The 13,137-nt window shown below is 44.8% G+C and overlaps 1 protein-coding gene across 7 annotated transcripts in view; it reads left to right on the forward strand.

The window, feature by feature from the left end:
* Positions 1–13,137, forward strand: part of DLEC1 (DLEC1 cilia and flagella associated protein) — a 75,001-nt gene that overhangs the window by 13,903 nt on the left and 47,961 nt on the right. For all 7 annotated transcript variants that reach the window (XR_008678018.2, XM_055381286.2, XM_055381285.2 and 4 more), the window contains exons 3-6: positions 5,127–5,237; positions 7,554–7,753; positions 7,966–8,186; positions 9,226–9,304. Coding sequence is in view for 6 of the 7 variants with exons in the window: in XM_055381286.2 (XP_055237261.1) it covers positions 5,127–5,237; positions 7,554–7,753; positions 7,966–8,186; positions 9,226–9,304 (611 nt within the window). In the remaining variant the exon portion in view is untranslated. The remainder of the gene's footprint in view (positions 1–5,126; positions 5,238–7,553; positions 7,754–7,965; positions 8,187–9,225; positions 9,305–13,137) is intronic.

Below are 13,137 nucleotides of genomic sequence, written 5' to 3' on the forward strand. Positions count from 1 at the left end.
TTTTTCAGTGGACAGTCAACAAACCTGCACTTTGACTAGAAGAAACATGACCTCATTCCTCTAGACCACTTGCTGTAAGCACAGCCCTGAGAAGTGGCCCAGGTTAAAAGAATGGTGTTCTTTGCAAACTTTGTGAGAACATGCATGGTGGGTGGCTGCTCCCAGCACACCCAGGTCTCTCTGGATTTCCCCAGATTAAAACCAGCTAAACATGAGCTCACAGGTAAAATTACCAAGCACATATGGGAAAAGCCACCACGAGTAAGTCAGCAGAACTACAGCGGAACTGAACCTCAGAGAACCCAGCCTTTGACATCCTAAATTAAACTAAGAATGCTTGAGATATTTACAGACTAAAGGAAGGAAACAGCCTGAACCAGGAGCCACAAGACCACTAAAATGACCTGGCAGACTGGAGAGGAATCAAAGAGAACGTCTGGAAATGACAAGTACAATAGATGAAACTGTGGGTTTAACAACAGGCCCATTTTGGCTAGAGATTTTGAATTAGTAGATGGAAAGGAAAATCAGTAGAAATGCAGACTAGAGAACCAAAGAGATAGAAAACATGAAACATAAGAAGTGTGGAGGTCAGGATGAGGCACAGCACACATTTAAACAGAGAAGTGTGGGGACGTGAGGCTTAAAGTGACAGTGGCCAGGAATTTTCTGTAAGTTATGAAAGCCTGAATACGCAGAAGCAGGAAGCACAGAAATCCACATCCATATCATCATGAAACTGCAGGACACCAAGTGCAAAGAGAAGATCTTAAATGCAGCCAAGGAAAAAGCACAAATTACAGAGAGCAGATGCTGAGACTGAGAATAGACTTTGTAGCAGCCACAGTAGGAGCCGGAAGCCATGTGATACAGTGAGTGTGACTTGGGACTCTTCACCATCAGCTTAGAATCAGGCATTGAAATAGATGGTTGTTCAAGAATCTGCTTATGGTAAAGGCATTTCCAGATGGGAAACAGAATTTATCACCACAGGAAACTCAGGAGAGTGAGACTCAAGGAACTCACTGAAGAACGTACTTCCAGCAGAAGGAGAGTGGTCCTGGAGAAAGGGTGTGATTCTGAGATAGGCAGATGAACAGAGCAGTCAGTGAAGACGTGAGCAACGGAAAGCAACGTGGACTCTAAAGCTCTGTTAACTGGGTGACCCCGGTTATCTGGGTTGCGGGGAGAAAAATTAAAGCCCTCACCAACACCACACAGCAAATAAGCTCTGAATCTTTTAAAGCCTAGAAGATGCTATGAGAAAGCATCTTCATGAGCTCTGGAGATGAAAGGCCTTCTTTAACAAGGTCCTAAATGCCCAGTGAAGGAAAACATTAAGAAATTCAGGCTGATCGTGCTGGCTCAAGCCTGTAATCCCAGCACTTCGGGAGACCGAGTTGGGTGGATCACTTGAGCCCAGGAGTTTGAGACCAGCCTGGGCAAAATGGTGAAATCTGATCTCTACAAAAAATACACACACACACACACACAAATAGCTGAGTGTGGTGGCATGCGCCTCCCAGCTACTTGGGAGGCTGAGATGGGAGGATCACCTGAGCTAGGGAGGTGGAGGTTGCAATAAGCCAAGATCGTGCCATCGCACTCCAGCCTGGGTGATAGAATGAGACCCTGTCTCAAAAAAAACAATACTGTAGTTAAATTTAGTGGTTTTTGGTTTTTTGGTTTTGTTTTTGTTTTTTGAGACAGAGTCTTGCTGTGTTGCCCAGGCTGGAGTGTAGTGGCTCAATCTAGGCCCACTGCAACCTCTCTCTCCTGGGTTCAAGTGATTCTCCTGCCTCAGCCTCCTGAGTAGCTGGGATTACAGGCATGCGCCACCACACCTGGCTGATTTTTGTATTTTTAATAGAGATGGGGTTTTACCATGTTGGCCAGGCTGGTCTTGAACTCTTGACCTCAAGTGATCTGCCCACCTCAGCCTCCCAAAGTGCTGGGATTACAGGCGTGAGCCACCATGCCCGGCCAACTACATTAAATTTTAAACTTCTTTATTTTGAAATAAAAAGTAAAAACAGGCTGCTCTGCCTATGGAGTAGCCATTCTTTTATTCCTTTACTTTATTAATAAACTAGCTTTCATCTTAAAAAAAAAGTGAAAACAAAATCCACAAAAGCAAATATAACGAACAGATTCAGTATCCAGAATATGTAAAGAATTAGGAGACAACAAGAAAGTGGCAAACAGCTCACTTAGGAAAGAGCAAAAACCATGACTGGGAATTTGCAGAAATGGAAAAATAAATAAAAATGCTCATTCTTAGTGATCAGCAAATTAGAGCCAGAGGGATGTCCTTTCACACCCATCAGAATGATGATGATGATGTCAGGGAAAGGAGTGAAGGCCAGTGGGCGAGACCACTGCCTTTTTGTGGGCCTCCTTGGTGACAGCAAGTCCAGTTGGGAGCTTCTTGTATGTACAGACAAGAAAATGTATTCAGAAGCTTGAAATAGCAAACACCTGGAGACAGCTCAGGGGTGCATCATTAGGGGAATGGATAGGTAGGTTGTTGTCTATCATATACTAAAAAGCAGTAAGAATCGATTATTAGAACTATATGGATCACAGCTGGGCACAGTGCTCACGCCTGTAATCCCAGTACTTTGGGAGGCCAAGGCGGGCGGATCACCTGAGGTCAGGAGTTTGAGACCAGCCTGGCCAACATGGTGAAACCCCGTCTCTACTAAAAATACAAAACATTAGCTGGGCGTGGTGGCACGAGCCTGTAGTCCCAGCTACTCAGGCGGCTGAGGTAGGAGAAGCGCTTGAACCCAGGAAGCAGAGGTTGCAGTGAGCTGAGATCATGCCACTGCACTCCAGCCTGGACGACAGAGCGAGACTGTGTCTCAAAAAAAAAAAAGAACTACATGGATCACATAGGTGGATCTCACAAAGATAAAGATAATCCGCAAAGAAAGAAAATTCAGGCGGAACACATACAGTGTGATGACATTTGACATGTTATATTTAAGACATGCAGAAGTTTTATTTGTTTTTAAGAATCTGTAACTATTCAAAAATATAAACATGCATAGGGATGATACATATGTACTCTAGTGAGTGATTTCCCCAGCTGGGGACAGGATTGGAGATGATCTTTCTAGAGTGGGACATGGTGGAGGTTAACTGTCTTAGCAATGACTTATGGGTACTTGGATATTCACTGTATTATTCCTTTTTTTTTTTTTTTTTTTTTTTTGAGACAGAGTCTCGCTCTGTTGCCCAGGCTGGAGTGCAGTGGTGCAATCTCGGCTCACTGCAAACTCCACCTCCTGGGTTCACGCCATTCTCCTGCCTCAGCCTCCTGAGTAGCTGGGACTACAGGCGCCCGCCACCACACCTGGCTAATTTTTGTATTTTCAGTAGAGACGGGGTTTCACCATGGTCTCGATCTCCTGACCTCGTGATCCGCCTGCCTCGGCCTCCCAAAGTGGTGGGATTACAGGCATGAGCCACCGTGCCCGGCCCACTGTATTATTCTTTGTTCCTCTTGATATATCTGAAATATTGTGAAGTATACTTAAATTACACATCCCTAAGAATATCCAAAAGCTCTCCTGGTAATATTTGCTTACTCCATTCACTCTTACAAACACTCCCATATCTTCTTGCCTGGAAATATCTGTTGAGGGATGGGATGAAGGGGAATGAGATGTTTCAGTGCTCTCTCTGCCCAGTCCTGATCCCCTGTGTGACACCACTTTCTGGTGCTCTAGGTTGCCCCGCAAAACCAGACATAGCCGCTTGCTCTTGAGTGTGTCTGCACTGTCCCTACCTGAGGCCAGCACCGATGCAGGCGGCTAGGCGGCTGTCTTGTTTACAGTGTGGAAATGCCCACTCCCAGGCCAGCATTGCCTATCAATAATTGACAAGTGATAATAAAACTGTATAAAAGTTGAAAAAGTCTTATATTCTTCCTGTTTTTTCTTTAATTTTTATCAAAGTAATAAATATATACGGTTTTTAAAAATCAAATAGTTTAGAAGAACTTCTAATGAAGAATAAAAAGCCTCCACCTGTACATTATAAATTTGTACAAATGCACAGAATGTACAACACCAAGAGTGACCTGTAATGTAAACATGGAGTTCGGGTGATAATAATGTGTCTATGTAGGTTCTTCAGTAGTAACAAATGTATCTCTCTAGTGGGGGACGTTGATAATGGGGGAGGCTGTGCATGCAGGAGCTGTATGGGGAATCTTTGTACCTTCCTCTCAATTTTGCTGCAAACCTATAACTGGTCTAAAAAATAAAGTCTATTTTTAAAAAAGCCTTTTCCACCTCACCTCTCCCAACCTCAGTCCACTTGCCAAAGGTAGCCATTGCTAGTTTTAATTCTTTGGAATACCTATAAATAATGTTATTTATATGTTATATAAGTAATAATGTGTTTGCTACTATTTCTGGGCTCATCACCCGTAGACGTTAATTATCACCTTCCCTCTCTTGAAATTTTCGCTCTCCTGTATCTGCAAGTCAGTGGGGAATTGGCCGAGCTGGCTGGGCTTGGCTGGCTGGACTGGCTCCAAGCTGTGGGTCCAGCTAGGCATGTCTCCTTCGTAGGTCAGGCTCAGGTCTGCTCTGGATTCCCCCTGGGGTCTAAGATGAAGGGACAGGGAAGCTCTTGTCACAATAATGGCAAAGCCACAAGAGGGAAGGCTCAGCTGCACAAGTGCATTTCAAACCTTTGCTAACATCTCGTTGGCCAAAGCACGTCACATGGCCACAGTCAGGAGTGAAGAAGTGCACTGTCTCTAGTAGCAGGCACTGCAAAGTCACACAGTCAAGGGCCTGGATATAGACAGAAGTGAAGAATTGGGACCGTTTATTCAATCTACCATATTTCTCATAATTCTGTTTTCTTATAGACTTCTCTGTAACAGTATTTTAGCTCAAATAATACAACACAGCTTTGCCCAGTGGTTGGCCTCTTTTAAGTGGCTGATAGATACTTGATGAGTTTCTTAAATCTCAACATTCCCACAGGGTTCTGAGAAGGAATTTTGTTAGATAGTTTAGGCTTGGAGGATGAAGAAAGTTTGGGTGTGGGTTCTTCAAGGTCAGTCTGGCTGGAAACACCTTGTTCTCCCCTTCCCTTCTATGAAGTGAAGAGTGTCTTCAGATGGTGTATAGACAGCAAGTTGCTACGGAAACATCATTTGATCTCCCCAGAAGATTACTACACCGATACAGTGCCGTTTCACTCTGCACCTAAAGGTAATGCTTCTGTGCTCTCAGTGCCTCTGATACCATTTGGGGGAAGTTCAGCAGGGCCACATTGGCTACCTCTGCTGCCATTTCCTTGCTCAGAGGTGTTTTTCACCTTTTCTTTAATTTCGATGGTGACTGTTGGGAAAGTCAAATCTGAGCATCTGAGCATGCCAATTTCTTGCTAGTGCTCCCCCACCTGTATGACTGAAGTCCAGGCTTCTCCATGTGGACTATGATGCCCACATCTGCTGCCCAATACCAAGAATTATGTAAGTGCTTGGAGTTGCAGTTGAAGAACCAAGAGAAGGAAAAACTGAAGACATAGATAAGCAAGGGAGCATGTTCCTGATGAGTTGGAGCAGGGACCTATGGGTTTTCCCATGCAGGAAAAGAGCAGCTTCTCATCCTTTCAGAATGGAGGGAAGCCTGGGTAGAGAGGCAGAGAGGGTGTGTACATGTATGTGACATTGGGCCAGTTTCCTGTGATATGGGAGGCAAGATATTCTGAGAATGAGTGGGGTGGGAGGCTGTGATGTGGGCTTAAGCAGGGAGTTAGACTTTTGGAAGAGTCCACACGTGGACAGGGAGAAGTCCCTGTGTGGATTCTGTGTCCAGTTATTGGGATTGCCTAGCATGCTGGGCTCAGAAGACAAGCTCTCCCATAGCTCCAGTTGAGGGACTGTTTGATTCTCTGGGGCTTGGGAGCTGAGAAGGTATTTGGGGTGGGAGGATTGGGATCTAGAAAACTGAGGGTGCTCCTGGGGAGAGTTCCACTGATGGTCTGAGCTACGTAGGGAAGTAAGGCAAGAAAGAGGTAGCAGAATCAAGTGTCATGGAGTACTAAGCCACTTAGTATTTTTTTTTTTTTTTTGAGGCAGAGTTTCACTTTTGTTGTCCAGGCTAGAGTGCAATGGCACGATCTTGGCTCACCACAACCTCGATCTCCCAGGTTCAAGCAATTCTCCTTCCTCAGCCTCCCAAGTAGCTGGGATTACAGGCATGTGCCGCCACACCTGGCTAATTTTGTATTTTTAGTAGAGATGGGGTTTCTCCATGTTGGTCTAAAACTCCTGACCTCAGGTGATCCACCCACCTCAGCCTCCCAAAGTGCTGGGATTACAGGCATGAGCCACCGCACCCGGCCAGCACTTAGTATTTTAAAGTTAGTTGGAAACTCAGTATCTTATGCAGGTCAATAAGAATGGGGCTAACATGTATTGAGAGTTAACCAGGCATTGTGCTAAGAGATTTGTGATGGTATCCATTTGATTGCATTCTTGCTAGCAATGAATGTTCTCATTTAACGTTTGGAGGGATGGTTTTCTTGTTTTTTCATTTGTTTGTTTGTTTTTTCTTGAGACAGAGTCTCGCTCTGTCACCCAGGCCAGAGTACAGTGGCGTGATCTACTGCAACCTCTGCCTCCTGGGTTCAAGCGATTCTCCTGCTTCAGCCTCAGCCTCCTGAGTAGCTGGGATTACAGGCGCCTGCCATCATGCCTGGATAATTTTTTTGTATTTTTAGTAGAGACAGGGTTTCACCATGTTGGCCAGGCTGGTTTCCAACTCCTGACCTCAAGTGATCCGCCGGCCTCAGCCTCCCAAATTGCCAGGATTACAGGCATGAGCCACTGTGCTTGGCCAGGGGGTGGGGGATGATCAGTGTAAAAAGCTCATACAAACTTTCATTCCTTCTCTGAGCTCTTCAGAAAGCATGTTCATGTATGGGGTATGTGTACAGGCATGTGTGTGTGACAGTGGTCTACTCATGTTCTTTGACCATGTTGGAAAATATTTTAACACTCTAGTCCTAAATTTTGTTGTTGTTTGTTTGTTTGTTTTTGAGACCGGGTCTTGCTTTGTTGCCCAGGCTGGAGTGCAGAAGCACAACCATAACTCACTACAGCCTTGACCTCCTGTGCTGAAGTAATTCTCCCCACTCAGCCTCCTGAGCATCTGGGACCACAGGCATGCACTACCACACCCAGCAAATTTTTAAATTATTTTTTGTAGAGATAGGGTCTCACTCTCACTATGTTGCCAAGGCTGGTGTCAACTCCTGGGCTTAAGTGATGCTCCCACCTTGGCCTCCCAAAGTGCTGGGATGATAGGTGTGAGCCACCACACGTGGCCATTTTGAATACATAGAATAAGTTCCAGGAGTAATTCATATGTTGAAGAACAATTATAGCTGGTGTGGTAAATGTGAAAGTTTAGGAGAAAGATCAAGCTAACTGTGGCTTTGGTGGTTTTATTTGGTCATCTTAGGAATGCCCACTTCCTCACCTTGTTGCAGTGATTCAGTTTGTTTCCTTGATGCTGTAGGCATCTCCCTACCTGGATGTTCAAAACTGACATTTAGCTGTGAGAAGCGTTCCGTCCAGAAGAAAGAGCTGAACAAGAAGCTTGAAGATTCATGCAGGAAGAAGCTTGCTGAGTTCGAAGATGAGTTAGACCACACTGTGGACAGCCTGACATGGAATTTAACTCCTAAGGCCAAAGAAAGGACCAGAGAACCTCTCAAGGTCAGTTTGGAAGGGTGTGCAGAGCAGTGTTTGGGGGGACAGAGAGGCAGTGAAGGGGAAGGCATTCAGATGACATGAGAAGCTGTGATGAATCCATCGCAAAATAGAGTAGAGCTTGTGTTGGCCATCTATGGGTCATGCAGTTGGTCAAGATGTCAACAAGCACAATCCCTTTGCCTGTCATTGACTCTATGCTTTTGTATGTTTCAAAGAAAGCAAGTCAACCAAGGAATAAAAACTGGATGAACCACTTACGTGTGCCACAGAGAGAGCTAGACAGACTTCTGCTTGCCAGAATGGAGAGTCGGAACCACTTCCTAAAAAATCCCCGCTTTTTTCCTCCTAACACTCCATATGGAGGCAAGTCTCTTGTTTTTCCTCCAAAGAAGCCAGCACCGATAGGAGAATTCCAGAGTACAGAGCCAGAACAGAGGTATGTCTTTCTCTGACTTGAACTCTCAGAAAACCTGACCCATGAGAGTTAACCTAGATGGTCCTCCATTTGGTCTGGCTGTAGAGGTCCCTAGACTTGCGGGGCAGGGTAGCAGTATCAGAACAGAGCAGGGCTGCAGGGTCACCCACTGGTGTGGCCTTTGAACCTTCCCCAGAGTCCTGGGTTTATGCTTTTCTGACCTGCCAGGGGTCTTGAGAAATAGGGGTTGGTGTTGGCCCTTTATTTACATTGGAGCAATCTGGGTCAAATGGAAGCAATCCCGTTAGAGACATAGGTCTTGAGTAATAACAGCATTTGAAATTTGATTGATTATAAATAATTAGTGTAAACTGTGATTTTTCTTTAAGAGTGCCTTTGCCTATATATCAGTAACTGTCCTTATGAAAGTAATGAGTTGCTTCATGGGTTCATAATTTTAGTAAGCCTAAAACTATTAACATTTCTTTATTAGACAACTAATATTTTTTATTAAGAAAAATTAGATACAAAAACTAGCTGGGTGTGGTGGCATGCACCTGTGATCCCAGCCACTTGGGAGGCGGAAGTGGAAGGATCACCTGAGCACAGGGATGTCCAGGCTGCAGTGAGCCAAGATTGTGCCACTGCACTCCAGCCTAGGTGACAGAGTGAGACCCTGTCAAAAAGAAAATAGAAGAGAAGAGAGGAGGAGAAAAGAAAAGAGAAAGAAAAGAAAGAAAGATTAGAAAAGACTAATATTTGAGATACCTATGTTAAAAACCCAGTTACTTATTGGTGTTTAAACATGTAGAGTTTTTCCTATGCATATTGAAAATGAAATATGTAGCTACTTATGTCTTCACAAAGATTGGATCATACTGTAAAATTATTTTATAACCTGCATTAACAATAAGATCCAAAAACCCCCCAACAAATGGTATATTGTGAATATCTTTGATAGCCTTTATGTATTTATTTTTACATTAATCAGTCACTGCCTACTATTTCATTGTATGGATGAAACTAACAGCCTTTCTCCCCCTCTTTTTTCATCCCACAGTTGTGCTGATACTCCAGTGTTTCTAGCTAAGCCACCAATTGGGTTTTTCACAGATTATGAAATTGGTCCAGTTTATGAGGTAGACATCTTGTTTCTTTACAGCTCCCACCCCATCTGCTTTCTTATTTTTAAAAAGTCTTTATTATGGAAATTTTCTTTTTTTTTTCTTTTTTTTTTTTTTTTAGTATTTATTGATCATTCTTGGGTGTTTCTCGGAGAGGGGGATTTGGCAGGGTCATAGGACAATAGTGGAGGGAAGGTCAGCAGATAAACAAGTGAACAAAGGTCTCTGGTTTTCCTAGGCAGAGGGCCCTGCCGCCTTCCGCAGTGTTTGTGTCCCTGGGTACTTGAGATTAGGGAGTGGTGATGACTCTTAAGGAGCATGCTGCCTTCAAGCATCTGTTTAACAAAGCACATCTTGCACCGCCCTTAATCCATTTAACCCTTAGTGGACACAGCACCTGTTTCAGAGAGCACGGGGTTGGGGGTAAGGTTATAGATTAACAGCATCCCAAAGCAGAAGAATTTTTCTTAGTACAGAACAAAATGGAGTCTCCTATGTCTACTTCTTTCTATACAGACACAGTAAAAATCTGATCTCTCTTTCTTTTCCCCACATTTCCCCCTTTTCTATTTGACAAAACCGCCATCGGCATCATGGCCCGTTCTCCATGAGCTATTGGGTACACCTCCCAGATGGGGTGGCCGCCGGGCAGAGGGGCTCCTCACTTCCTGGACGGGGCGGCCGGGCAGAGGTTCGCCCCCCACCTCCCGGACAGGGCGGCTGGACGGGCGGGGGCTCCCCCCCCACCTCCCGGACAGGGCGGCTGGCCGGGCACGGGCTGCCCCCCACCTCCCGGACGGGGCGGCTGCCGGGCGGAGGGGCTCCTCACTTCCCAGACGGGGTGGCCGGTCAGAGACGCTTCTCACCTCCCAGACGGGGTGGCGGCGGGGCAGAGACACTCCTCAGTTCCCAGACGGGGTCGCGGCCGGGCAGAGGCACTCTTCACATCTCAGACGGGGCAGCGGGGCAGAGGCGCTCCTCACTTCCCAGACTGGGCGGCCGGGCAGAGGGGCTCCTCACATCCCGGATGATGGGCGGCTAGGCAGAGACGCTCCTCACTTCCTAGACGGGGTGGCGGCCGGGCAGAGGCTGCAAACTCGGCACTTTGGGAGGCCAAGGCAGGCGGCTGGGAGGTGGAGGTTGTAGCGAGCCGAGATCACGCCACTGCACTCCAGCCTGGGCAACATTGAGCACTGAGTGAGTGAGACTCCGTCTGCAATCCCGGCACCTCGGGAGGCCGAGGCTGGCAGATCACTCGCGGTCAGGAGCTGGAGACCAGCCCGGCCAGCAAGGCGAAACCCCGTCTCCACCAAAAAATACGAAAACCAGTCAGGCGTGGCGGCGCGCTCCTGCAATCCCAGGCACTCGGCAGGCTGAGGCAGGAGAATCAGGCAGGGAGGTTGCAGTGAGTCGAGATGGCGGCAATACAGTCCAGCCTCCGCTCGGCATCAGAGGGAGACCGTGCAGAGGGAGAGGGAGAGGGAGGAGAGGGAGACCGTGCAGAGGGAGAGGGAGAGGGAGAGGGAGAGGGACAGGGCAGAAATTTTCAACTGTACACAAAACTAGGGAAAAGACTATAACTACTCCTCATGTGCCCAATATGCAGCTTCAACAGTTAACTACATTTTGCCAATCTGGTTTTATCTATTACTCCTACAACCTCTTCATGTACACATCTATATGCACATGTATGTGCTGGAGTCATATAAGGAAAATATGATATCATGTCATTCTTCAGTTAATACATCAATTAGTATCTCTAACAGATAAGGGTTTTAAAAAGTAACCATAGTACCACTGTCACACCCAGCCATATTAATAATGATTCCTTAATATCAACTAATACCCATCTATGTCTGATCTTCATTTGTTTAAAAAAAATGTCCATTTATATTTGGTTTCTTTGCATCAGAATCTAAACATTGCATTTGATTAAAGTATCTCTTAATTCTCCTTTAGTTGATAATAATTCCTCTCCCACCTCCTGCTTTTTAAAAATGCCATTTATTTGTTGAAGAAACTGCAATTTCGTACACCCTGGATTTGGCTAATTGCGTTATTGTGGTGACATTAAACGTGTTCTTTTATCTTCCATATTTTCCACAAACTGGTCATTAGATATAGAGATTTGATGAGATTCAAGTTCCATTTTTCCTCTTTTTTGACAAGAATACTTCCTTGGTGGTACTGTGTATTTCTCATTGCATTCCATCAGGAGGAAGCATGGGATCTGGGTTTCCCATGATCAGTTATGAATGGCATCAGGTGTTGAAAGTCTGATTCATTCTCTATAAAGTTCTTATCAAACTTTCACTTAATAGTTAACAGCCTAGATGACTGCCAAATGACTATTGTCCAGATCCATTTTTTCTTCAATCAGGGCTTACAAAATGGTAATTTCTAATTCTATTATTCCATCTACATTTATTAGCTTGATTTTCCATTTAAAAAACAGAATAAAACTTTCCCTCTAACTTTGATTCCTGTCTCCTCCTCTTTCTTGTACTCTCCTGATATCTATAGGTAACTATTTCTATTAGTTTGCATTCTTCCATTGTTTCTTTTTGAACCATAAGCAAATATGTATATATAGTTGAACCCCCTTTCCTTCTTACTGTCCTCTACATCTTAACAGTATATCCAGTAATTCCTGCAAGAGCAGAGGCTTTCCTCATTCCTTTTTCCCAGCTTCTTTCTTTTAGAAGCTTCCCACCTTCTTGGGGAATCAGGTCAAGACCAAGCTTAGCAGTCACCAACTCTGCTCACCAGGTACAAAGACAACTAGGCCTAATGATAGCAATCCCTTCACACGCACATGGATTGCATTTTATAGTTTAAAGAGCACTTGCCTATCCATAATTCTTTAGGAATATCTCAACCACTCATGGCAAAAAGCAGACCAATATGGTAGCTCTATATGCTGAACATTAGAGGAAGCATTTTGCTTACTCCCTGGACTTAACAGTAATGTGTTGTCTTTTGTACTTCTGTGTCTGGGACTTCTGTGTCTGGCCATCACGTTTTAAGGACAGTTGTGGAAGCTGGCAAACACCCAGAGGAAAGGAGCTAAAATCATGTCAGTTAGGGAGTAGAATAGGGAAAAGGGAGAGCTGCTGATGGACATATGGAAGATATTCTTTTTCAGGGCTTGCAGATGCCTGCTGTGGAAGCCTGTGCTCAGAGCCTGGAGATCCTGAGGCTGTAGATGAGGTAGACATAGACTGCTATGGAACAGTCTTTCCTCTGATCTTTGCCTACTTGTCTAATTCTCATCCCTTTGATGTTCATAACAGTTATTTACCCGGCTAAACTATAAAGTGTAAGGATAAAAACAGTTCAAATTTTCAGTCTTTAAAAATGTATGTCCTGTGTACCCTTTCTCTGAAACCTCCCAGGGAACATGCTTCTTTAATAGAAATGAGGAAACCAAAGAAGAGGAAGGCATGGAATGTGGTACCAAGAGATCCAACATAGGGGAGAGGTGAAGGAAATCTCCAGGTTAATAACTCTTAAGAGATTTTGCAGTTAATATTGCTGCAAAGCAAAATTTCCCAAGGCTCAGCAACTTAAAACAATCATTTTATCATGCTTACAAATTCTTTGGGTGAAAAATTCAGAGAGAGCACAATGGGAATGACTTGTTCCACAATGTCTGAGGCCATTACTGGAAAGAGTCAGTGCTTAGGAGTGACATAAAAGTTGGGGTTGATGCTGTTGATGCTGTTGTAGATAGAGAGCTGAGGCTGTCTACCAGAATGTCTACACCACATAGCTTCTCTATGTGGGCTGGGCTTCCTTACAGTATGGCAATCTCAGGTTAATCAGACTTTTACATGACAATGCAAGTG

The sequence above is a fragment of the Gorilla gorilla genome, chromosome 2 (genome assembly GCF_029281585.2).
Source record: "Gorilla gorilla gorilla isolate KB3781 chromosome 2, NHGRI_mGorGor1-v2.1_pri, whole genome shotgun sequence".
In the NCBI taxonomy this organism is placed as follows: domain Eukaryota; kingdom Metazoa; phylum Chordata; class Mammalia; order Primates; family Hominidae; genus Gorilla; species Gorilla gorilla.